General features: G+C 37.1%; 1 protein-coding gene across 5 annotated transcripts in view; it reads right to left on the bottom strand.

Annotated features, from left to right (window-relative positions):
* The window catches only part of LOC109083877 (clathrin heavy chain 1), a 28383-nt gene extending 2183 nt beyond the window's left edge, over window positions 1-26200 (bottom strand). Inside the window, exons 1-33 of one of the 5 annotated variants that reach the window (XM_042739318.1) lie at window positions 25665-26200; window positions 23796-24003; window positions 23346-23348; window positions 21262-21530; window positions 20971-21132; window positions 20754-20867; window positions 20128-20301; window positions 17753-17950; window positions 17462-17662; window positions 15545-15697; window positions 15262-15384; window positions 14974-15111; window positions 14708-14872; window positions 14367-14547; window positions 13099-13262; window positions 12868-12993; window positions 12614-12756; window positions 11836-12070; window positions 11606-11728; window positions 11081-11226; window positions 10804-10987; window positions 10480-10672; window positions 10207-10364; window positions 9751-9915; window positions 9476-9583; window positions 8174-8341; window positions 6813-6962; window positions 6567-6698; window positions 6376-6486; window positions 6098-6268; window positions 4759-4980; window positions 1989-2009; window positions 320-561 (exon numbers count right to left, since the gene is read on the bottom strand). In XM_042739318.1, coding sequence (XP_042595252.1) covers window positions 391-561; window positions 1989-2009; window positions 4759-4980; window positions 6098-6268; window positions 6376-6486; window positions 6567-6698; window positions 6813-6962; window positions 8174-8341; window positions 9476-9583; window positions 9751-9915; window positions 10207-10364; window positions 10480-10672; window positions 10804-10987; window positions 11081-11226; window positions 11606-11728; window positions 11836-12070; window positions 12614-12756; window positions 12868-12993; window positions 13099-13262; window positions 14367-14547; window positions 14708-14872; window positions 14974-15111; window positions 15262-15384; window positions 15545-15697; window positions 17462-17662; window positions 17753-17950; window positions 20128-20301; window positions 20754-20867; window positions 20971-21132; window positions 21262-21530; window positions 23346-23348; window positions 23796-24003; window positions 25665-25706 — 5022 coding nt within the window. In that variant the 5' untranslated portion in view covers window positions 25707-26200 and the 3' untranslated portion in view covers window positions 320-390. Of the gene's footprint in view, window positions 1-319; window positions 562-1988; window positions 2010-4758; window positions 4981-6097; window positions 6269-6375; window positions 6487-6566; window positions 6699-6812; window positions 6963-8173; window positions 8342-9475; window positions 9584-9750; window positions 9916-10206; window positions 10365-10479; window positions 10673-10803; window positions 10988-11080; window positions 11227-11605; window positions 11729-11835; window positions 12071-12613; window positions 12757-12867; window positions 12994-13098; window positions 13263-14366; window positions 14548-14707; window positions 14873-14973; window positions 15112-15261; window positions 15385-15544; window positions 15698-17461; window positions 17663-17752; window positions 17951-20127; window positions 20302-20753; window positions 20868-20970; window positions 21133-21261; window positions 21531-23345; window positions 23349-23795; window positions 24004-25664 lie in introns of those variants that run through there. The other 4 variants (XM_042739314.1, XM_042739315.1, XM_042739316.1 and 1 more) reach the window with 4 other exon arrangements.
* Window positions 26201-27332: the final 1132 nt, after the last annotated feature.

The following is a 27332-nucleotide window of genomic DNA, read 5'->3' as shown; positions in this document are numbered from 1 at the left end:
TGCAAATGCTTTCAAAGCAGGTCTCGGGGCACAAGCTTCTTGCCAAGGCACTCAATACCCAACGACAAACACTTCCCATTGAAATAAGCATCCTATTATACTACTGGTCTATGCATTTCACATGTAATCATGGTCACTATGGCTTTGTCAAATTAATCGATAACAAAGACTTGGTACTAGCAAAGGATGGTCCCCCATACAGTCAGTCAGTATCCTGTGAATTAACAATGCATATGTAGAAAACAGAACCCTCTTCAGGTACGATCACATTAGGAAAATATTGCAGGGGAAAAAAAAGTCTATTGTCAATAGTGTAGCCATGTATAAAGCACAGCTCACACAGGAGTCACGTTCAGACCAAGCAGCTCTCTGTTGGTCAATGTGGTGAATTCACACGCACAATCTGATGAGTAAACATTTTCCACACATGAAGTTTCCTATTGATTTGACTGGAAACTGTAAATGTGAACTAATGGTCTTACTTGATGAGCTAAGAAATGCCGTGTGTATATTTAAAGTCAGAGGACGCTGCTCATTGGACAGGTTCTGTGAAAGATGTCCCTGCGAGAAAAAGGAAGTCATTGTGCGAATAACAGAAACCGAAACTTACAAAAGACCTATAGGTGCCTTACCACCATAAAACAACCAAAACCATAATATGATATACATGACCAATAAGCAAGTAAAAGCCAAGTTACAAATGTTAGACTGTTCTGGGTATCTTACCCATCCTTGAATGATTTGAATTATGATTGAAAGCAATAATTCACCTAAAAAGTACAATTCTGTCATCAATTACTCACCCTCATGTCATTGCAAATCTACTTTTTTTTTTTTTTTTTTTTACTTCAGTGGAACACAAAAGTAGACATTTTGAACAATATTCAAACTCTTCTTTCTCATATAATGAAAGTGAATGGGGACCAGAGTTGTTGATCTCCGAAGATGTCTAAAAGTCCCATAAAAGTGACTTTCAAGTCTTCTATGATAACTTTTTATGGTCATTTTTGGAGCTTGACACCATACGTCTTGTCGTTTTCAATCTATGGAAAAGAGCACCTTTGACATTCTTCAGAATTTCTCCATTTGTGTTTCACAGAAGTCAGTCAGTCATACAGGTTTGGGACATCATGAGGGTAAATAAATGATTAAGGAATTGTAATTTTTGTTTGAACTTTCCCTTTAAATGTTGTATTTGGGTTCAGTTCTCTACATAGAGCTGATGTCAACTTTTAAACGTTCAAGTATTATGTTGTTGAGCAGGCTTAAAGAGATCGGCAGGTCGAAGTTTCGTTGAGAGGAAGAAATCATGCCGCAGGTGTAGTCTGTTATTCCCATGTTAAAAAGAGTGCAGGAGAGAAAGGCAGAGTAAGAGTGAATGTGTGACGGGGTGAGAGATGGTTTAAACAGCCATTCACGGCTTCCAGAGGCAGGCAAAGCCAACAGCCACGATCCCTGACCTTTCAAGGGTGCTACTAACACGGTAAAACACATGCTTGTAAAGTATCTCCAGCATACAATGGTTTTAGTTTTGTGAAGGACCACACTTTCTCATAGCTGTCGCTAGATTGCAGCTTGAAAACAGATCGAGCAACCATGCAACTCTTAGTTTAATGCTAGTATTAACTATGAAAATGTGGTCACTTCATTTTGCCGTCATCTCATTTTGAACCTAATTACCTAAATCAGTCTACAACAGAATTAGCTGATGACCTTTACCAATTCATTATTTCAAATCGTCTAGTTGGCAATCAATGCAATTACAGTTTCATGGCATTCATCAGCTAATTCCAGCTTTCTGAAGCGGACTACCACAGATTCTGGCAAACGGATGGTCAGTAATCTAGAAGAAACTCAAGGAAAGTCTAGTTAAGGTGTGTATTTAAAAGCAGCAGAGTGACATGGGAGGGAAGAACTCATGCAGATTCTTCAAAGTTTCAGTCTTCCAAACTACAAGGGTTAAAGATGGAATAAGAGTGAACCTTCACCTTTTCCTTAATCGCATCAACCTGAAAGGGAATTTAAGAGTGGCAGCTTAAGAAAAAGCAAACTTAACAGTCCAGCATTGCAAAAAGCAGGTAGAGAACAAAAGCAGCAATCACCAGAAGTCTTCAAAGAAATTCACACAGGGGGAGAGATACAAATCAAATGTCCTCTGTTACTCCACTAGCATTTGTTTTTCACTAGATGTTCAAATGAATCAATATGACCTAGTGTGACTATAAATCTAAACTAAAAGTCTGGTTAAGGTGATGAAATATTCCTCATGATTAAATGTCTGGTCTGAACATGTTCATGAATAAAAGAGGAAACGAAACTATAAAACTCAACATGTGGTAGCATGTAGAAAAAAAAAAAATCCAAATTATACAAATATGGAAAGAAGGTACCTAGCAAGTCATCATAATATGGATGAGTAAGATTAAGATAAGAATCAATAAGATTTAAAAAAAAAAATATTTCTTTTATTCAGCAAGGATATATTAAATTGATCAAATGCGATAGTTAAGCTTTTATAATGTTACAAAATATCATATATATATATCATACATATTTCATATAAATGCTGTTCATTTGAACTTTCTATTCAAAGAATACTGAAAATTAAATGTTTCTTGAGCATTAAATAAGCATATTAAAAATCTATTATGACAATTAAAACAGGCATAATGGCTGCTAAAATCTAGCTCTGTCATCACAGGGATAAACTAAAATAAAATTTAAAAATAAAAAAAAATGTATTTGAACAATAATATTCACGATGTTAAGGTTTTACTGTATTTTTGATCAAACAAATGCAGCCTTAAGGAGCATTAGAGACATCCTTCAAAAACATTTTACCAAACTTCTGAAAGTGATATTGTTACATGAATTTTAATCTATCTGCTGATATTGAATATGTAGTTGCACCTGCTCAGCTCTCCTACTTATACATTTGTTATGACTACATGTGTCATTTAAAATTAATGATTTTAGCTTTATGTGTTTTACTTTTGATTCATTTCAAGAAAATAAATACAATCATCATTATCAATCATAAAATAAAATAATTAATGGCCAGAGAAATATTTTTACCAAAAGTTATTAATAAAAAAAAAATAGCAATGGACTGTTTTAGCAAACAAGTAGGGTGCTATGTATTTTTGTTTATTAGAATACTGCATTATTAGCTTAGCAACACGTTAACTTCAAACTTTATCGGAATCAATTGCAAGTCGAATCTATCAGAAAGCAACCGCTGCATTTATACACTAGGTTTTGGAATAGACCTAAAGCATTTCCACTGAGAAAAGGCTTAATCTAAAGCCGGGATCCTCAAATCTGGCCCACGAGATCCACTGAGTTTAGCTGTAACCCTAATCAAACACACCTGAGCTTGCTAATCAATGTCTTCAGGATCATTAGAAAACCACAGGTTGGAGCTAAACTCTGCGGCACATTGGTCCTCCAGGGAAAGATCTAAGGGCCTGTTCACACCTGGTCACTTCATGCATTTTTTCTGATCAGATAGCTATCCGATCGGGAAAAGACCAGGTGTAAATGCCCTCCAAAATGCAATCGAGACCGATATAAATCCGATCGCTCAAACCACTTCAGGAGGTGGTCTGGGACGCAATCCAGACGAAACTGGACAAGTGTAAATGCATCTGGTTGTTGAAACCACATATACCAATTTTACTCAATATTTTTACCCAAAACATTGAAATAATAAACGCGTGAGAGCGTGTTATAGGCTATATGACATTATAGTCAGATATGACAAGGTTAATGCAACACGCACTGACGCGGATGAGCAGCTGAGCATCTCTTCAGCAAGCCGACGCGCAAACTGATGCGAATAAAACAAAGTAAGATGCAGATGCTCAACACAATCATCTTCATTAAAATTAGTGTGACTAACCTATCTTTCCAGTGCTGATGCCGCGCGCTCTCCTATTGCGGGCTTTGATCTTGAAATTAGCTGATAATTAATCAAATGCAGCACTTATCTTTTGATTCCGTTGACGTGAACTCCGTTAAATTTAAATATAGCGCGGGAACTGAAGATCGGATTTATATCAATTTTGCAACGACACATGTATGTGGCCAAGTGTAAATGGAAACATTTTAACAAGTCAGATAGATATCCGATCAGCAAAAATGCATGAAATGACCAGGTGTAAACAGGCCCTATAACCCGAAACACACTGCACGATTTTCAGCTGTCCCAGACGAAAGATTGACTTCGTGAAACAACTGTGGTGATTTCTTTGATCCCAGCTCTTATTTCGTACAGTGAGAGAGGTTCAAAGACGGCCGTTGTCACGGTCTTGCGATCAAAGATGGCCTACGATACAGCGTGATCATAGCATAGTGTGCTTGCTGGTACGATCCACATTTCTGAACAACCAATAAAAATGCGACATGAAATCAACGCGACATCGCAATAAAACATGAAACTGCTTACCTCTAGCTCTTAACCCCCCCTCTTCCATAAAAACTACAACTGCTAAAGTGTGATTTATCATGCTCTTTGTTTACCACTAGCGCATGTTGATGGTGTTTTTTCTTCTGTAGTAACATGCATCGTAGCGTAAGAGTCTATAGGTGTCCTCATCGTACAGTCTACACACACACGTCGTAGCCAGGTTTATAAGATCCATGTCGCACATTTTATAAGATTGCTAAAATCGTGCAGTGTGTTTTGGGCTTAAAGCATTTACCATCCCAAACTGTGTCCACCGTCAGACCCAGAAGATGCTCTGGATGGAGGCTCACCTTGCTGAGGTATTCCCTCATGACCTGGATGAAGTAGGGCATGGAGAAGTCCATGAGGTTGTGCCTCCACGCGGTCTCCAGCACCACGTCGGGCCTCAGCAGGTCGTAGCAGGTGAACAGGCAGGCAGCAAAACACTCTTTCTTGTCTTCCTGCAAGAACCACTGCAGCAGCTCCTCAGCCAGCTCTGTGTCCTTTGACTCTGAAGCATACTGCATTGCGTCCTGCAGAGGAGAGACAAGAACAGAGATTCAGTTAACAAAATCCTGCCAAAAATTGTCTCAGTATGACATCCAATGAGGTATAATACAGGGTTTTTCAAACTGAAGGAATGTAAGCACTAGGGGGTCCATAGAAAAGTTAAAAGAAAAACAGTATTAAAAAATAAAATTTTATAAAATTTTATATATATATATATAAACTTTCATATTTTCTAGATATATTACAAGTAAAACATTTCAAATGTTCATTGACTTTCATGAGTTGTAAGCTCTTATCGTCAAAATTAAAACAAAAAAAAAAACTTTTGAAAGGTTTTACTTTACATGTAATGAATCTAGAATGTATGAAAGTTAAAATTTTTGAAAAAAAAAAAAACTTTTTCATGATATCAAATTTTTTTGAGATGCTCCTGTATGTGTATATATATATATATATATATATATATATATATATATATATATATATATATATATATTAGATATATATATATATATATATATATATAATATATATATTAGATTAATACAAGTTAAATACAAGTTACATTCAAATAAGTTGTTTTATAAATACAAGACATTTTATATATTTATTTAATAAGCAAATAAATCACTAAATAAATATGATTAAAATAAATAATTAGATTAAAATAAAAATTCATAATGTAACTAATAATAAATGAGTAAAAAAACAGACTACGTATGTAAATTTTTTTTCAATAAAATAAGAATAAGATAAAAAATACATTAGATCAATAAGTAAATAAATGGGTAAAATTAATTTAGAATGTTTAGATCAAAATAAATATATAAAATAAGATTAATCTAAATAATTCTTATAAAATTTAAAGCTAAAATTTTATTAAAATGCTACTATAGTGTACTGTGATGACTAGAAAAACTTAAAACATTTATTTCCAATATTTTAGATTTATTTATAATATAAATTTTTTACAGTATAAATTCTATTAATTTATAAAAAAAAAAAAAATAATAATAATATTGACACCTTTTAAATTCTAGCATGCCAAGTCCCTCACATAAGGATGATCATATTTGGGATCCCTGGCATCTAAAATATTTAAAAGCCCTGGTATAAGAGACGGTTGGCTGAAGGTGAGACCTTGTAAAGTTTGTCTTTCTTGCAGAGCTCCACGCTCTGCTTCCAGCGGTTGTTGCCTTTGAACAGGTAGGCAGCGATTCGCCTGAACTCGATGAGTTCGTGCCTCTCCAGGCTCTGAGCCAGAGATATGTTATCGAAGTTATCGTAGGCATCGATGGATGTGCGCAGAGCCTGTGAAAAAAAAATAAATAAAAAAAACAATAGATCGCAAAGCTGCCAACCAAGAAATTGTTTATAAAATTACAGCCTGGTTCCAAAATGATGCATTTGATATATACCTGATAATCCTCCTCCGTGATGAAGAGATTATTTAGTGCCTCATTCACAGCCTTGTTGTTGTGGTTCTGTACAGATCTCAGGTATGGTTTCACCAACGATAATTGTTTGACCTGAAAACAGCAAATCAAGCCATTTGGTTAAAACCAGCCAAACGGTGGCTGTAATGGTAAACAGAAGTCACACACAGTACCTTGCTGAAGAAGTTGACGGCACGAGTGTGGTCGAGACGCGGGGACAGTACGATCAACAGGTCATTCAGTAGCAGCGGTTTGAACTCCAGGTAGAACTGGGTGGCTTTGTAATACAGCTCAACGTTAGCAACCTGCAACAAGAGTTTACACAAAAGGTTAAATGTGATTTAAAACCTTTTCAGTCCAAACGAGTGAACAAAGTGTGACAGTCCTAAAACCAAAGTATGAATAAAATGAGATAATACCTTGGTTATGATGTCCTTGAACTGGCTCTCCTTCCAGGCATCTGAAGGATGGTTCATCATGGTGATGATGGCGTTGTCATACTCCTCATACTTATCATACAGGAAGACTAGCTCTCCCCACAGATGAGCCTGCTCTGCTGCCCTCAAAACCTGAACAGATGCATGAAATATTTCATCAATTTGTTCCATCAACCAATACATGGAGATGGACAACTTTGCTTATACAGGGTTTTGTAATTTTAATGCAAATTAGTTTAGACAAAATATAACATGGGTGCTCCGATCAGGATTTTTGAGGCCGATCACAGAAAGCAGTATCTACCGATACGATCACCGATACCGATCTTTTTAAAGCCTTATTTTTATCATGTTGAATTATTTATAGGAATACTCCAATCAGGAATTTTAGACATTTATTCAGGGTCTGAATTTCATTTTTGAAAATAGGGGGAATTTCCCTCTTATAGGTGACTCTTTTGAGAGGGGATTTTTTTTAATTATAGAGATAAACATAATCAATACATATACAAAAAACAAAAATTATATAACCAAAACACCTAAATATTCAATAAATCATTACATTATACACTTTACACTCGTGCAATTGTTGCACAATACCTTACACACAGCACAACATTTAAACATACTTTTCTTACATTATCACAAACATTCTAAATTAAAACTTACCACTGACAGAAACAGTGGTGTCACTTTAATTCAGCACGTGCAGCAAACTCTGTGTGGAATTAATCGCTGCACTGCTGCAGACTGCTCCTGTGAATGCTTTAATCCGTTAACATGAGCGTGGAAAAAATACACACAGCAAACGCACTGTGAACGCAGTATGTGCGGACCTGGCATCATCTCCACGAGACCACACGAGCATTGAATGCTTAAACACTGGCAAGAATTAAAAAGAAATGCAATTTATAAACATTAGCGACAATGCGACACTGCCTCGACTGTGCAAGTGACAATTCCTGTGTCGACTGTGCAGCTCGATTATAGACAGACGCGGTGTGGTTTGAAGCCATTTGTGCATTTTGAGAGAAAGAGAGAGTGCGCTGTGATTCACTCACGCTGTTTGTGAAATTATGTTTTCAAATTACTTTATATGTTCTTTAATGAAGAAATATGAATTGTGCTTCACCTTCAGCATCATAATTATTTTACCCGCACCGGACAGAGACTCAGACCGTGTCGTGCCAAACCTCTCACAGCAGGCGCGTCATCAGCTTGAGATCATTAATATATCGTTATAAATAATCGGCCGATAGTGATCGGTAGCCAATCAATCGGAGCAGCCCCAAAATATAAGAACTCCATTTTCATCAATCAACGTTAATTTGAAGCAGACAGACCTTGGGAATGTTGACTCTGGACCAGAAGAGCTCCAGGTGCTCCCTCATCTTCTGTGGTTTGAATTTGGAGTAGAGGATGGCCAGTTCTGTGAACATGCCCATGTGAGCGCGCTCCAGCCCCAGCGCCGCCTCCAGCATGGTGATCAACTCCTCGAAATAACCACGGTCCTGATGGAGAAATCGCAAATATCAGTGCTGCTGGACTCCAAGATGGACAGACACACTAAGGAGGTTCTTCTTAAATCATGAATTTAATTCTATGATTTTGTGTTGTTTGTGATAATTGGATCATTTTAATAGACTCCTATCTGGACAACAATTACTATTATTTTCTATATACTTTACTCTGTTTTATTTGCAATCCTGTAGTAAGATTTTATGTCTATAAATCCAATAATTATTAAACTCACAATTTCTAGTCAAAGAAATATTGCAAAATGTAGTGTTATTATACTACACTATCAACTACTATTTTATAGTAAATTCAGGCTGTCACTAACAATTATTTTGGTAATTGAGTAATCGGTCGATTATTCTGACTATTAATCGAGTAATCGGATAATTATAATAAATTTTAGTGGTAATAAAAATTAACAATAGCCTTTAAAATGACTTATACAGATATTATAGCAATGAGGCAATAATTAGTTCAAATAAAGTATCAAAAACAAGTAATCAAGGAATTTTTAAACAAAACTGTTAAAATACATTACAATGTATTATAAACAATAGAACTAATGTACACTATGCATTATAACAAATGCCTGCAGAGGGTGCCAACACCTGATGACTGTTTTCACACTTTACTGAGATGATGACAGTTTGTGTGGAGCAGCATTTACTGTTAATGGAGCTGCACTGACACACGCATATGTAACCTACCATGTAAATAATTAAAGAACACATCTTAAACCTGCATCGCATATACTTATTTAAATGAATCGAAGCATTTGTGAATTCACGAATAGCATCATGCCTTATGTTTTTTAAATGGGTAAAAATATATCATGCAGCCATGGAAAACAGTGTAATAATGCATTTCATGGATTTTCGTCTGTGAACTTCGCCACTTCCTGTATTTTGCCTATTACTCGAAACGGGCAAATTTATATTTTTAAATTGAGTACTCGAATTGAATCGAGGAATTGTGACAGCCCTATAGTAAATATTACAGCTTAAAATTTAAATCTACTATAGAATTATAAGAATTATGACATTTTTACAACTTTTCATGATTGTGGGACCCCTTTTAATATCTCGAGCTATGAAAATGTCATCAAACCTAAATTAAATCATTCTCACCTGGTAGTAGTTGATGAGCTCCTCAAGTTCATCAGCATGAACGACAATATGCAATCCACACATCTGAGCCAGACGAAACTCCTTCCCATCAACACAGGCAAAGCAAACCTACAAGCAGGCAACATCCTTGTCACAATGTAAACAGAATATATAGAGGCAAAACAACATATAGAGGCAAAACGGGATCAAAGCTATTCACATAAACACAACAAGGTAACCTACAACTTAAAATGGTTTCTGTAAGTATAGAAAAGAACAAGAATGTATAACCAGACCTCTTTCCAGGTCCTTGTGCTGTTGGCTTTGCGGGCCCCATCGACAGCAGCCTGATACTCGCCAAGATGCACCAGAGTGGAGGCCAGACGGCCAAAGTTGGATACATTGTTATAAAGTAGTTTAGCTGCCTCGTACATCTTCTCATCATAGCATCTGTCACCAACCTAGACAGAAAAAAGCAAAATAACTTCAGACATTAATCGATCAGACATTTACAAAAAACACTTAAATAAAAATATATCCAAATATAGCAAATATCGAAAATGGCAAAAATTTAAATATATCCAAATATAGCAAATATCGAAAATGGCAAAAATTCATTTCTGAAAATAAATAAAAGAATTAATTTTGGGGGAACTGTCATCCATTTTTTTATTTCTTGAAAATCTGCACTTTGCCCCTTTGATTTCTAACCAAGCAGTATAATACACTTAGCCAAAGCAGGAGACTCATACTTGTTGAATGTGTGCGTTGTTTGGCCCATTGATAAACTCCTCCAGTTCAGCCAGACGGTTAGTCTTGGCCAGGGCAAAGATCAGCTCTGTCTCTACATACGATTCACGGGCCTTCTTACGAGCCATCTGCAGAAACTTGACCAGATCCTCCCAGTTTCCTGAGGAGAAAACAACGAAAATCTCACTACTAGACCATTTCCCATATTTATGAACATCTCAATTTGGAACGTTTTGGATTTAGACAAGAATCATGCACTTTTTATTGGTTCTTACCGCTTTGGGCTGCAGCTTGTCCCACTTCCATGTAGGCCGAGGGGTCGTCAGCTTTGATGTAAGAGTCAATGGCCTCTTTCACCAGTCCCTTCTGTAGCTGTGCTTTAGCCAGCTGACTCCACACGGCCGGCTCATTACAGCGCTCAGCAAACTCATAGGCCCGGTCCAGATTTCCAATGTGCTCGATAAGAACCTACAGTCAAGAAGGACAACAAATTATTTGAGATCGCGAAATCAGGAAAAAGAAAGTAAGGGCAGGAACAACTCTATGCTTATACATTCATATAGAATATATTGAGATGATATTTGAGAGATAAGATGCACCTGCACTGCTGATGTGTTCACATCAAACTTCCTGAAGATCGCAAAAGCCTCCTCGAAGAGCTCATTGCTAATGGCGATGTTAGCGATGTCTGGGGCGTCATAGTTGTCGAGGCGGTTGATGTACTCCATGACACGAGTGCGGTCAGCTTTGATGGCCGTCAGGATCAGGAGGTTCTGCAGGTTCCTGGGACACGAATAATGAAAAAGCAAATGTTTAACAACTTTAAATCATTTATGGAAATCAGTTTATGTTCTGTCACCGCTTGGATGAAATTACCGGTGTTCGCTGAAAACGGAGTTGTCCAAAACAATCTTCTCCAAAAGTTCAATGAGTTCATTGGGTAGGTCAGCAGTCATGAAAGCTTTGACAGTAACAGACACTTCCTCAGGGTCCTGGGTCTCAGAAAGGGCAGTTTGAACAACCTGTGGTGGGCGGGAACATAAGCTGTATTTAATTTTTAAAGTTTTGAAGCATTATTACTTTCTTATATTATAACTCATCAACGTACTTGAAGTCAACATTAAATTAAAATTTGCCCCATTTTCTTTCCTAAAGCATTGGCATGGTATTTCCAGCCTTCAAAACAACAGGTTGAAACAATGTTCCTTTTCTGATGACATCACAAATGCCTAATTGTTTAGCTCCTCCCCTTCAACCATTTGGTTACATTCTAGTATGTAACCCCAATTTTTCACATAATTTTCAATAGATTTTTTTGAATTGGAAATGTAAAATTAAGGAACTAAAATGGGCTGCAAATAAAGCTTCATGTTGACTTGTATGTTATTTTCTAATTAGCACCTGGTCGATTAGGGGCCTCCTGTAAGGGTTGCTTTCCAGAAGCACACTAGCCCATAGCTCAGGGTCCTTACGACGCACAAGGTATCGGGACAGACTCTTGAAGAGCGAGTTCTCATTGCAAACCTGTGAAGGTGAAAGAAAAAAAACAGTTATAGCAATTTCCCTCCATTTTAGGAACTGGATTTATCAATAAACACTCTCTAAAAATCTTCTGCACCACTGTTCCTTACATGGATGAGCTCTTGGTCACACTGTCCTCTCTCATAAGCCACGCAGGCCAGATGGGGGTCCCTCTTCTCGCAGTACTTGCCCACCACACGGCTGTCATAGTAGGGGTTCTCTCGGAGGAAGCGCTCAGGGTTGTTGTTGCTGTCGATGTAGATCTTAGCCAGGGCATTATGGGTAGCAGGTTCCTCACAGCCCTCATGGATACGGGCCTCCAACCACGGCAGAAGAAGCTTCAGTCTGTCAAAGAGATCAAAATAGTCCATTTTAGACCAATGCAAACCAGAACCAGACTAATTTTAGCCAAATCAGACCACAACAATATAAAACACTATTACTGGCCAATATTTGAATTATGCATAATTGTGCTAATTTAGCAGATTGTTTATACATTTAGACCACCATTTAAAAGTGTTCATTCTCAAGTTACCATTCTAATGTGATGATTTGATTCTAATTTAATGGATTCATTATTTCTTAAATATTATGTATCAGTCTAAACGGTGTGAACTGTTAGTGTCACTTTTGATCAATTGAAAGCATCTTTGCTGAATAACAATATTCATTTCTTAAAGAACAAAAGTAATAAAACACAAACTTTTAGGCAGTAGTGTAAATTGTACATTATTTAGGTGTATATTCAAAAATGACTTGTCAGTGGATCACAACAATGAAACACCTTCTATATTTACATGAACTGTGTTAAATATTTTACTTATTTAGTACAATTAAAACTGCATCATGACTCAGTTTAGCTGCATTATATTGGCCAACTGTACCCACCTGTTTCTTTTCTCCACCTCGGCCACAAGCTCATCAGTAGAGAACTGGCCTCTGACCACCAGAATGAGGTTCTTAATGACGTCCTCAGAGCAGTCCACGTCCAGCAGCCCTCCAATCACCACGGGTAAACGGCTAGGGTTCACCTGACAAAACCAGTTAATCGCTCAATCAGCCACTACTACAGAAACACCACACCGAGAGCCGAGGAGATCACTTGAGAATCACAAGAGTCGCTGCAATCATGTCTCGAGTACCTTCTGAACATAGATCTCGATGTACTTCTGCAGGTTGTTGCGGTACAAGTAGAGCACAAGGTCATGGACAAAGTCAAAGCGGTCACACACAATGATGAGGGGCAGCTGGTCGGTCAGTTTTGCTTCCTGTTAAAGACAACGTAAACTGTTCTTAATAACATAATGAACTTTTTCATTTCAAGATGCTTGTTAAAAGCCTAAACAAATTCAAGAGCCCTTCAGGAGTCATACCTTGAGGAAATTCTTTACACGATCAGGATCGTAACAGTTGCTCTCTCTGCAGATTCTCTCCACTTCTTTGATTTGACCAGTTTTACAAGCAGCCTGGATATATTTGAAGTGAACCTCAGGATCCTGGCTGAAGTTCACAATGGAGCCCAGGAAGTAGAACAGACCTACAGGCCACGAGAACACAAATGCTCATGAGATCTGCTTTATTTCCATGATTTAGCTCAAACGGAAATCAAGTAATCAATTTAAAACAACTGTATTAAACTATATTGGTATCGGGCCCGATACTGCACTCATGTACTCGTAAAAATGCACCGATACCACACAGCGTCTAAACAGAGCTGTGTCCAGATAAAGCATCACTGACAAAAGAAAACACACAGAGAGTAGAATGGATTTAATAGGTGTCTATGAAGTACATGTAGGCTATGTATTTAATATAGCTAACATTAAACATTCAATATTCATGCCTGTATTGCAGATGTGCGCGAGCTGATAAGCAAAGCAAGCTGAGTGGATTGCGCACGCGGTGGCACAGATGCGCGAGCTTGTCAAGCGAATATCCCTTTCTGACAGACATCACTGGAAAGTTTACAGTTCAGTCGGATGTGTCAAAAAAACAAGTGAGTAAACCAATGCAAAAGACAAGTTACTAGAGTTATTTGTTGGTGAAGAGAAAGAGTGCACACTTCTGTTGCACGATCTTGACTGCTGTTTGCTCACTTAGCACACGCATCATTTGGATTAAAACTAAATTGTAAATATAAAACAATATTTTTTTTTAAATTAATCGGCAAGTACCAAAAATGAAAGCATCGTATCGGACTCGTTCTGAAAAAAGTGAAAGGTATCTTATCGGCGAGTACCAAAAATGAAAGCATCGGTATCGGACTCGTTCTGAAAAAAATTGGTATCGGTGCATCCCTAGTTGAAACTTTTTTTCAGGTAAGTGTCCATGTGGCACTTTATTGCAAAAACAGTAATGCACTGTTATTAAAATTATGTGGACAAGTCAGACCAAATACACAAATATGGAGGCATACAATGAATGTGGCTAAAACTAAACAAAAATAGAGATAAAATACTTTAAAGGGATAGTTCACCTACTGTTGCCAGTCCCCATTGACTTCCATTGAATAAAAAAAAAAAAAAACTATTCAAGTCAATGGGGACCAACTGAAGATGATCTATCCCTTTAAGCTGTATTGTCCTGCCCTAATTTCAGGAAAATCAGTTATGGTGCACTGAAAGCGTTTCTGCATTCTTACCCTCAAAGCTCTTGAAGGACTCAAAGAGCTCTGTGAGCGACTGGGTGGAGAGCTGCTCATGATACTTGGAGGCCACCTGGACGCAGATCTGGAGGTTCTGCCTGATGTTAGCAGAAAGCATGGCTCTCAGACACTCCAGAGAGTCCTCCACCGACAGAGCACCGAAGAAGTTCACCAGCCACTGCGACCAGAGCACAACATATTACCACATCAATAAGAGCAGAAGTACCAAAACACTGACAGCCATGAACACAACTATCAACATCTTAGAGTCTTATTCCATTCAAATAAATGATACAGTAACACTGGGTGCAAAAGTTGAAGCACATTGTGGGACATACCTCTGGATTGAGCAGATGGGTGTGGACCACGGCCCGTTTGATGTCATACAGGTCAGTGTAGTGCTCCAGAGCTCTCTGTAGAAGACCTGCCTTCTCACACAGCTGAGCCACATGGGCCCTGTCATAGTGAGTGAACATCTGGTTCCCCAGGATGGCATCTGCCACCTGAACAGGGCAAAAAAATAAAAAATACCATGTCATGATACAAAACTTTGCAAAATAGCGAAGTAAGTAAAGTGCGTGGTGCTGATGTTTGTAGCAAGCACCTGTGGGGCATGCATCAAGTTCATCTCCAACAGACGAGTCTGCAAAGGACCTTCAGTGGGGCGGTTGTTCTTCAGGGCATCCAACAGGAAAGAAGTGCACTGCTGGATCAGGTTATACTCCATAAACACATCCACAATCTGTAGAATAAGCAAAAAACATTAGCAAATTCATTTGTTATTAAAAGTTCACCTACTGTATCATCAGAAATGCTTACATCCGGTCCAAATTTGTATAAAATAAAAGAAACACAAGACATATAACTGAGGAAATACAAAATGCTATTAGACCTGAGTGATGTCAGCCAGAGGTTCCTCATCCTGAACGAGCATTTGGGAGAACTGCAGGCCTTGTTCTGGACTGATCCGCATGACGTTCCTCAACAGGAAGATCCAGTCTGGAGTGTAGCCAACCTGCACACAGATGGCCATGCATTAGAGGATGAGGCTCAAATATTAAATCTCTCACACGAACGGAGATGTTTACAGAGCAGTGTGAAATTTAGTGCCAGGTAGGGATATGTCAAATTATGCTGCGCACATGTCTAGCACCAGGAAACACATTTAAACTCACCTTTTTTGCATACAGTACAATTTTCTGGAACTGCCCGGTCTCTGCGAAACACTGGATCACTTTGTTGGGAACGTTGGCCCTTAGATAAACACTAAGTGCAAGAGTTGGATCCACAGACTTCACCAGATCACCCAACTCTTCAGAGCACTCCAGCTGTAGGAACCGAAAACAGACGGTTTTCATTATGTAACATAATACTGAATAACAAAAATGACATTAGTCGGAAAGATATAAACGGTTCCACACTTTTTGACATTCATTTCTATGACCTTTCCAGTTGTTTGTGATAAAAGAATATGATTTTAAAAATCATTGACTGATTCATTTTACATTACATTTTACATTTATGCATTTAGCAGACGCTTTTATCCAAAGCTTACAGTGCATTCAGGCTAACATCATACAAAAATCTGAATTTACACACTCTCATAAACCTCCAATACAATGATTAAGACTGATTAGCTAGTGAATCAGCCTATGTGATACGTTAAAGTGACAGTCCATACAAAAATCTGAATTTACACACTCTCATATTGTTCCAATCCAAACCTTTCTGATTGAAACAGTTTCGGGTACGGTTGATTTCCATATTTTTATCTATATAATGGAAGTCAACAAGAATCAAAACTGTTTGGCTACCAACGTTCTAAAAAAAATCTTACATCACTTCCACAATAAAAAAAATAATCATACAGATTTGAAACGACATGAGGGTGAGTAAATGACACAATTTTCATTTTTGGGTGAACTAACCCCTAAAAAAAATGAAAAGGCATCACTTTTACTCTAAAACAAATAAATATCCAACAGATGAAATATTTCACTGCACAGCATAACTAGAAAAATTTCAATTCTTCAAAGCAATTTCCATGTCTTTTCCATAATTTTATTAATTTCTAGATATGCACCGATCAACCGGCCAGGGACCAGAATTAGCCGATTTTCCGCATGATCAGCCCGGACCGGTGACCAGCCGTTCCGTTTTGACATCACACTTACGCTCACATCTGCATGTCATCGGCATGGAAGTTCTTCTGTGAGTGAAGAAGACACAAAGTTTGCAATTTGTAATATGTGTAGGGCCCAAGTAAACTGTGGAGGAACCACAGGGCTCGATTAACGCTTGTTTGGGACAAGCAGATTTTTTTAAAGGGGCAAGTGAGAGAGAATTTTACTTGCCCAATCGGACAAGAAGTCTGATTAAAATGTCAATAAGAAAAATAACTACGGAAGCACTGAAGCTTGGCCACCAAAACGTTTCAGATTTTCTTGCATTCCGTGTAAATGGCGAATGATAATGTCTTTTAACAAATCGAGTAAGTCAATGATTTAGTAACCCATTCAATAAAGACAGTCACTTGCCTCGTTTCTGAATAAATCAGCAGTTTGAATGAATGACTAAATGACTCACTCATTAAAACAGTATTTTGCTGCCACCTACTGGTGGTTTTATTTATACCCCTTTTCAGTCACAGAGCACTTTATTTTAAAAGTTGTTAAAGTGAGAGAACATCTGCAACTTAGTCCAGAGTTGGGTAATTGCAACATTTAATTTTTTTTTTTTTTTTTTGCATTGAAAAAAAGTATAGATTTTTATTTGTATATGCAGTCAATTATAGTTATTCAAAGAAAACCAGAATCGTCAAAAATCGGTATCAGCAGGTCACACTTAAAAAAAAAAAAAAAAATCGGAAATCTGATTTGGCCATTGATCTGTGCCATCTGTGCATTTCAATTCATTTCCTTTTTTTTGTCCAAGCTTGAAAAACACAATATTATAATGCTCTGATATTTCCAATTTACAAAATCTATCTATCGCTTTTGTTATATTGATGCTTTGTTAATTGCCAATTGCCAATAAAGTCATTTGAATTTAATACAACTTTGGGTCACATATTTATTCAGAAGAGGATATACCTTGTCTTCCTTTAGCCATTTCTCCAGGAGCTGTTTGCGGCCTTGCTGCAGGACGGGCCTACAAAGCTCCAATGACTCAAACTTGTTCAGCTGGCCCTGATCCAGCAGAATCCCAAAGTACTGCAGCAGGGGAGACGTCTGACCGGGCTGGGCAGGAACACTCTGGAACCGACGGATGGTGTCTGGGGTGCGCAGGATGCCCTGCAAGAAGCCAACAGCCAATCAGAAACCCCAACATTTGCCTGACAATGACTAATGAGGTGTCAGGTCATGTGATGCAGTCTGCTGTACCTTTGGTGCATTGGCAGCCACTTTGGCAGCTTCAGAGTAGTTGCCACCAGCAAATAGGTTGTTGAATTTGCGGGCGAAGAGCTCCTCTGCACCTGCCAAGTTGTTGCGGACGGCCATCCTAAGGGCCAGATCAGGGTTCTGCAGCACGTTAGTTATGTAAGGGATGATGTTTTCTTCCTCCACGCACACAGAAAGCACCTGAGAAACAATGATAGTGTCAGACACAGAATGTAGACACTGACAGCATAATTCACACTACAAATTAAACAATTACACTTTGGGATCCATAATTTTGTTTTTAAATAAATAACTGCTTTCAATTGTTATATAATTTATTCCTGTGATGCTAAGCTGATTTTTAAACACAAATACACACACACACACACACATATATATTAGTGCTGTCAAATGATTAATTGCATTCAAAATAAAAGTCATCTATTATCATCAATGTTAAATACAGTTCTGTATTGTTACAGAATTGTGTGATATTGTTTTTCATTAAATAAAAATGCATATATATACACATTTTTAGTGCTGTCAAACGATTAATTGCATTCAAAATAAAAAAAAAATTTCTTTGTTTACATAATATGTGTGTACTGTGTATATTTATTATGTATATATAAATACACACACAAACAGTATATATTTTGAAAGTTTTTCCATGTATATATTTATATCCATATAATTTATATATAATTAACATTTTTCAAGCATATGTGTGCATTTATATATATATATACATAATGAGTATACACAGTACACTTTTAAAAAATATATAAAATTTATATCCATAATCCATAAACTATATACAAAAAAAAAACAGAAAACTTAAAAAACCAATAACTTATTTCTCCAGAATTTATACTTGATACAAATAGAAACCTGAAAACTTCAAGAACTGTTTGTTTAATTTGTATATTTTTTTCTATTTTTTTAGCGAAAAAAACTTAAGAACTTAAACTTCATTTAAATTTTTTAATATTAATTTGGTTTCATTTATGAAAGACTGTGTTCCACATTTAAGTTGCTAGTGGTGTAAAAAACTCAAATTTCACAGGTATTTATACCAACTACTGAAATCATGGCAGCATAACCAGTCCCATAACATACAAGCCAACTCTGATCTCCCTTTCTGTCTATTATGCATCTTTTTAGCATCAGTAATGCTTGTTGAGAAGTTTGTTTGTCTTTCTCAAATAAACAAATCTCTGTGTGCCAACCCATAATCTGTTCCATCGCCACATTAGAGCTAAATCTGGCTAATCTCTATTCATAACCCCCTAATAATGCACTGATTGGCTCCAAATGATGCAGATCTGGACCCATGAATCACCTAAAGCGACCCCCAGGGTAATACATAAATGAATGGGCCGGTATCCCATTATACACTTATTTAAGTCTGCAGCACGGCCTGTGACAGAGCTGGTGATCAGTCAGGGACTGAAGCAGAGCGAACACACTGTAAGAGGATTACAGCAGCTGTCTCTACCTCCTCCTGAGCGGCACACGCTGTTCTCAGTATACGTGTCGAGGGATCAACAAACGCTGTTATTTACAGGGATTTCTTCAGCTACAGCATCCTAATGCATTATGGACCACAGGCGCGATTAGACAACATAATATTTCCATATCCACAATCAATTAAAAAAGCAAAAACATTAAATAGGGAAAACTTTTTTTTTATCAAAATAATATTCATATTTTCCACAGGTTTGGTTGACGCAAAGTGAAAACTTAATATTTCCATATCCACAATCAATCCAAAAATTATATATATATATATATATATATATATATATATATATATATATATATATATATATATATATATATATATATATATATATAATAATATATATATATATATATATATATATATATATATATATTGGGTAGATAGATAGATAGATAGATAGATAGATAGATAGATAGATAGATAGATAGATAGATAGATAGATAAAGCAAGACAAATACATTGTGAACATTCACTATATCATCCCACCCTAGTGTGGACTGACAGTTTTGGGTTTGATAAGGGAGGTTTCTTTAATGAGGAGGAGCAAACAAACGGGAGAGTAACAATGAGCAGGGATCACATTTCTTCTCTCTCTCTCTGCATATTTAATGACTCTTGGGTCTAAGCTCCAAAATAATTCATCAACTGATGGCATCCTGTTAAGCTTGACTTTAGTAGTTGCTAACTATAGACTAACTATATGGAAACAAACCCCTGGTGTCTGTCTGGAACTAGCTCAGCTGCTCTATTCAAATGTGCTGACCAAACAAGCCTAAATGTTCAAGCTAAAACAAAGCCAATGCACCACTTTCTTCTTTCTGTCTGCAATAACAGCAGGTAAAGCGGTCGGTACCTGTCCCTTCCGGTTCACGCCAATAATGCCAGATGTGGCTTCATGAGGAGCGGTGACAAAAATGGTCTCTCCACTGATCCTGTTCATGTAGATGCAGGTGCCCATCTCAAGGTCATACAGGTGGATGTAGCCGTATTTGGTGATGAGAAAGACAACATCATGCTTGGAGCTTATCTAGAAGACAAGAAAAGAATGCATCTTCTACATTAGCAAGAATGTATTAAATAAATAAATAAAAGACATGTTACATGTCATATACATATATTCTGTTCTAATATTATAATTATTTGAAAACATTTACATTACATTTATCAGACACTTTTATCCAAAGCGACTTACAGTGCATTCAGGCTAACATTTTTTTACCTAACAAGTGTTCCCTGGGAATCGAACCCACAACCTTTTGCACTGCTAACGCAACGCTCTACCACTGAGCCACAGGAACACCATTTAATATTATTTAGTTATTTAATTACTCAGATTATACATTTATTTAAATTATTGTTATATTTTTTTTAAAGTTCTGATTTTCATTTAAAATTTTCATTTAAACCAAACATCCAAACCAAACTCCTCCACAAATTTTTTTTTTAGGATATTCATTAAATATTTAAAACTGTGAATACCTGCATTGCGACCGGAAAATCGTTCTGTGCCTCTGGAGGGAAAAACACGTCGACTGCTTTCTTTGGAAAAGGTTGATTACCTGACGGAGGTGTTCCAACCTCAATAATGTGCAACTACAGTGGGGACAAAAAAAAATACATGAGTGACATTAAATTCACAAAAACATAATTACTAATTATTTCCAAACGGACGTTCATTTAAAAAAAATAACCAGACCTTTCCTCCAGCTTGTCCCCGAACAGCAAAGCAGAAAAGTGTGGATTCCTCAGCATTTCCCTCCATTTTAAACTGAGCAAATCCAGCAGCATGGCCTTCGATCGGCTGTGACACCTTTCTATCCACTGAGTAAAGCTGCATTGCACCCACAACGCGGTTTTGCTGACAGGAAAAGGTTTAAAAATGGCATTTCAGCAGAAAAACACCAACAACTGTGACATGCAGGTTAATGAGAAAAGATCAGGCAGTTTTTTGTGCATTAAACATCGCAAATCAAATCGTTCTTTGTACCTGTGCAGAAATTCCAATCAGAAGCAGCCATTTCTGTTTGGCGTCAGTGCGGTAGTTAATAATTTGACAGCCTGCTAAACTGGAATGCCGGTCAAAGACTTTGATGGGCTGCGAGTCTCCTTCCATACTCCAGTGATAGACCGCATTGTCTGTCACAAGTGCTACGGTATTGAGAGAGATCCACTTCCAAAATGTAACGTCCTCGGTCATGGTGTGGGCCTTCATCTTGCTCTTCATTTCAATGTTGAAAATCTGAAGGGTTTTTGCCGCTGAAATTCAGGAACAGAGGTCACTTGAATAAAACGTGTTTTTTTTGTCTAGTTCATGAATGGTGTGATTTAAATTAGTTAGCATACAGACATCAAGCGTAATGCTAACAACATGATGCATATGTTAAATCGTAAGTGTAAAGTAACAACAAAGATATGGACAACATGACAAAGCAGTTACAATGCAAAAGGAACAGCTATACACTGCAAACATTTACAAACATCAAGCCGAGTTTTAATCTGCATTTAGTTGGACAATTTTTAGTGAAGTTCTAAATCTAGCAAGCTTATCAATTATTAATTAGTTAGGAACTCATGTGTCTCTACCCTGCACTACAAAAAATGCAATGCAGATTGTTTAATGTAAAAACAATTAAAAATCATAATATTATTCTCACCTGCAATCACATGAATCATCACCTTACCTCAAGTATGTGGGAATACAATTTGCTTAAACATGTATAAACATGTTTTAAAGTTTAAGCCTAAAATGTGGACTGCAACTAGCTAAATCTGCAGAGATGTGTTATTCTTTTAATTAAAATACAGTGGCCCCAAAATGCATTGAGACACTTAAAGCCACACTTAATGTATGAATATCACTGCAATAAAAATAAAATGGTAGCATTTGTTTTAAAGAAAATTAGCAGAAGCACACTTTTTAATCAAAACAAATCATTTGATTTAAATCAAATTAAGACAAAGTATTTGGACACTTTATAGTTATAATGTCAGTCGAAACAACCATTTCAAACACTAGTTTTGAGAAAAGCTGAATTATGATTTGTTTGCACTCGATTTGATAATTTTCTCTTAATGTGACGGCATTCTGACTTTTTAAGTGTCCAAATATTTTTTGGGGGGTCACTGTATATTTGATTTGTGTTAATCACTGTTAATAATTGATTAAAAAAAAAATCAATGTAACAATGTCATGAGGGGGAAAACACCAACTAATTCTGAATATTACTAACAAATGCATATACAATTGAAACTCAAGGCTTTAAAAAAAATTAATTTCTGCACTCAGTATAAGTACACTACAATTCCAAAGTTTGGATACAGTAACATTTTGCTAATGTTTTTCAAAAGATGTTTCTTATGCTTATCAATACTGCATTTATTTATTTAAAATACAGTAAAAACTGTAAAATATTATACCAATTTAAAATAGCTGTTCTCTATTGTAATTTATTTTGAAATGTAATTTATTCCTGTGATGCAAAGCTGAATTTTAAGCATCATTGCTCCAGTCGTCAGTATCACATGAACCTTCAGAAATCATTCGAATATGTTAATTTGCTTTTTAAGAAACATATCTTATTAACATCATATATACTATATATGTCTTACTGACCCCAAACTTTTGAATGCTCATTTCCAAAATCACTATAATCATATACAAATCATCCCTGCAAATGAGACAACATTCAGTCTATCTCATTACTTTCAAGGTCATAATTCACCTTCTCATTCTTACATTTGTGTTGCAGAGTGAAATATTTCTAGAATCTATCAGTTTACAGACATATTACTCCTTTGCATTGCATTAACAGTATACTGCCAAGTGCCAACCAAAAAGAATGAAATAAAGAGCTGAACATTGTTGTTCTGTCTAACAACAACAACAAAATGCATTTAAATGTTACACTAAACAAGAAAAAAAAAACAGGCTGTTGCCATGTTACATGCATGTTAGACGATCCCAACCCCCTCCTTACATGGCTAACCTATCATTCAACAAAGGCATTCAGATTGACCCCACATTTCACAATTCAAAATCCCACAACTCAGGATAGATGAAATTGAACTCACCGTCTGCAAACATAAGAAAGCAGTAAGAAACAAAAAATAAAAAAGAACAAAAACAAGCAAGAACAGACAAAGCGTTTATGACGGCAAGACATTTCCAATGAGCATTTTAAAAGCTATTCTTAACCAAAAAATTACAGCTTTAATACGTAACGAGACAGAGATGGCTGGGAATATGAACATAAACTTGTAGAAATTATGGAGGGTATTTTCAAATAATTATGTCATTTGACATTACAAAAGTCATACATTGTTACACTAAACTGTCTCGATGGAAACATAGTCAGCTAAAGATATTGTAGTCATGTTATATATTGATGGGGTGGGAGGGGGTTGCAGGAACACTCAACCTCATTTCTATATTCATGCCAAATATTATCATTACATTTCAAAAATCCATGCCTTAATGTGTCCCCCCACTTTTCAAATGTCTTTAATGTCCCTGTGTCTTACCTTTAAGAGCAATGACTTTGCTGGCTGGGTTCATGATGGCACTGTCTGCAGAGATGGGCCTGCGGATGGGCGTATTTGGATCGCTCATGTCGATGATCACCACCTGGGCCTGTTCGCCCACCTTCTCCCGGATGCAGATGAACTTATCCGACTCCATCGTGAGGGTGCTAAACCCAATGTTCGCTGGGTTTATGCCCAGGTTTTGGAGCTGTAAGAAGTGGACAGGCATTATTTACCATTGTTAGATACAGTACTAGTATTTTTTCATTTCTGAATCAAAATGCTGTCTAGCTTGGCTTTGTTTTTTAATACACTGCCTGGAGGTCATAAATGTGTCTGCTGTAAGACTATTTCAATGTTTATGGAATGTTTTGAGACATAAATAGTGATCTATGCTCCAGTAACTGGAATTTATGTCACGAAAACAATATCACACAATAATGTTGGTAACACCATCTACACATATGTACACTATCCTAAAAGTTAGAGATTATTTAAAGGGACAGTTCACGTAAAATGTTAGGCAGAGTGGCAGCATCAGGCAGCATTGACTTTCACTGCATTTTTTTTAAACTAGGGACAGGCTGACAATATCAAATAACTGATTATACTCCATCTTTATTTTGATGAATCTATGTTTATTCTTAAGCTCCAAAATCAATAATTCAGTCTGTTTTCATTTGATGCGTGATCAAAACAATAAGCTTTGTGCTTTATTTATATGAAAAAGTCTCAGCTCAAATTCTGTCATTGTCATATCTCAAATGTCATTTTAATGTGGCAACACAGCGCACATCTCTTGCTCTTTACTACTAGTTATAGCATAGAAAAAACATGAATGAACATCAGAAGGTTTGTTGAAAGAAACAGTGCCATAATCTGTTTCATCTCTCATCGCTTAGTGTTTCAACTGTGAAAAGATGTCAATAAAACAGCTTGCAAACAATGTCAAATAACATTTACCTCAGGAAAGAAATTTTATGTCCATAAGCTAACTCTACAGAGGAGCAAATACAGTATATGCACCATATTACATAGTCATTATATTTTTACTTGAACTGCTAGTGACGTCTCATTTAATATAAGTTTGAAATAATTGAAAAAGTATATCACTAATAAATTTACATAACTGTATTTTTAGTGTTTGGATACAACTCTTTTTATTTGAGCTCTGACTGTTATATCGAAAAATAAACAGCAATCTTATTTAGATTTCTGTAGTTTACAACATTAGTAAGTTAGCGAGATTTTTCCCTTAAGAATAGAATAGAAATCCAATCAAGATCTGAATCGAATCGTGAAATCTCTGTGAATAACCACCCATATATTTTACGTCATTCTTCCTGAGCACACGATTATAATTTTTTACATTTTCGGGTTAACGATCCCTTTAAATCAGCAATAAAGGGACATTTTTCCAATGGTAATGTGGACCATCCAAGTCACGTTTTATCTGAACGACACATTTGCGATAAAATCAATCGCCTCAGATTGGTTTAATCCTCCCCCGATCGCTGCATCCACCTGCATAGGCTGTGTCCAAAAACCTAGTGACCTGCCTAACGTTACCCAGACTGCATATTTCCAGCATCATAAGCTCGTTCGATTCGAAAATCTAGTATTTTCCGTCTAAACGGCGGTTTCGAGCTTGTAAATTCGAACATCCGCCAGTTTTTAGAATTCCACACGCACAGAGTTCGACCGTTCAAAGATGCTGAGTTTTTGATACACAGCCATTGAAATGGATGGGAGGTCATTCATTGAGCTAGCGCTAAAGCTAACTAGCACTGTCACCTCTGTAACAGCACAGCCAACGATTATTAATGCTGTCAACAAGTCTCGTACGGTTTAGCCGTAGTAAAACCCCACCTGCAGATGCTCCTGGAAGCGGATAGGCAGGATTTGAGCCATGGTTTGGGCTTTCTGTTCTCAATCCTCCCGGCCGGACTCCTCGCAAAATTTCTGCCTAGCTTTAGCGAGCGACGACCTCCTCTCCGCGGACACCCCCGATTCAAAACAGATCAAGTGCAGGACTGCTGGCTTTATTAGACAGAGGATGCAAGTGTCGCGTCTTCGTCGTGTCAAGCCAATCCGCCAGATGGTTGATGTTTTTTTTCTTCCCTCTCTGCACGGATGGGACTCGTTCAGACCCGCAATGGCGGCGGAAACAGCTCAGACTGACAATCCGGAAGCAGCAGCGCGGATTTTGCGGCGGAAGAACATTCGCGATTTCAGCGATTTTGTTAATCAAGTAGTTGATGCGCGGAGCTCTGATTTGGTGTATGTGAGCGTTCGGGCGGTTAATATTTTAGATTTGATTTATAAGCGCCGGTTTGAGTAGTCTAGTCAGTATTAAATAATTCGTTTCATTTTTGCCACATCATTCAGTTCTTCATATTCTATGTACGTCATTTCCGGCTGCGCTCTAGTGGTGGTTCGTTCGTGAACGAATCGTTGTTTTTTAATGAATCTTGAGTCGTTCGCTGAATCGGTTTCTGACTAGCTCAGGCGTTTAAAAATTTAAATGCTGGTTGTTAAAGGGATACTCCACCCCAAAATGAAAATTTTGTCATTAATCACTTACACTCATGTCGTTCCAAACCTGTAAAAGCTCCATTCGTTTTTGGAATACAATTTAAGATATTTTGGATGAAAACCGGGAGGTCTGTGACTGTCCCATAGACTGCCAAGTAAATAACAGTGTGAAGATCCATAAAAGGTATGACAGTCGTCATCAGAATACTCCATCTGCCATCAGACGTGCAATCTGGGTTATATGAAGCGACAGGAACACTTTTTGTAAGCGAAGAAAACAAAAATAACGACTTCAATAATTCCTTTGTCAGCGTTCTACTCTGTGTCTCTCCATATCACTGCTGGTGGCAGATGGAGTATTCTGCCGATGACTTTCATACCTTTCCTGGACCTTGAGACTGTTATTTACTTGGCAGTCTATGGGACAGTTACAGGCCTCCCGGTTTTCATCCAACATATCTTAAATTGTGTTCCAAAGACGAACAAAGCTTTTACGGGTTTGGAACGACAAAATTTTCATTTTGGGTGGAGTATCCCTTTAAGTAGCATAATGGCATTGGTTGGATAATGTCTGGGGAATTTAGCTATTGAAAATACAACATTTTAACTCAGTCCATTTGAAATTATTTGAAAAAAGAAAAACAAGATAAAATCATTCAGCCTTCAATGTTTGTCAATAAATTAGTTTTTTTTAGTCTGAACAAGAGAACAGCACTGAAGAACCTAAGCTGAACATCTCAACATTGAACAAAATTATTCAACATTTTGTTTGTAAATTTTATGGAGTTCCTTTAATCATGGGTCATAGTGAGGGACACACCAAACCAACGGTCGGCCACTGTCAACCCAGTGTAGAAATGCTTATCGGCCCAGTTTTTGCGTTGTGTTCCGCACCCTTGGCACTAGTCAGACCAGTCTGTGGCTTTTTGGCCAAATGAGCATGTTGGATCAGCAACTGAGCCCATCAGTAAGAGAGACCAGTCTGACGGGATGTAAACGAAC

Source organism: Cyprinus carpio, chromosome B15 (assembly GCF_018340385.1).
Source record: "Cyprinus carpio isolate SPL01 chromosome B15, ASM1834038v1, whole genome shotgun sequence".
Taxonomy (NCBI): domain Eukaryota; kingdom Metazoa; phylum Chordata; class Actinopteri; order Cypriniformes; family Cyprinidae; genus Cyprinus; species Cyprinus carpio.
Note: the sequence above shows the minus strand (reverse complement) of the source record. Positions and strands in the feature narration are given on the sequence as shown.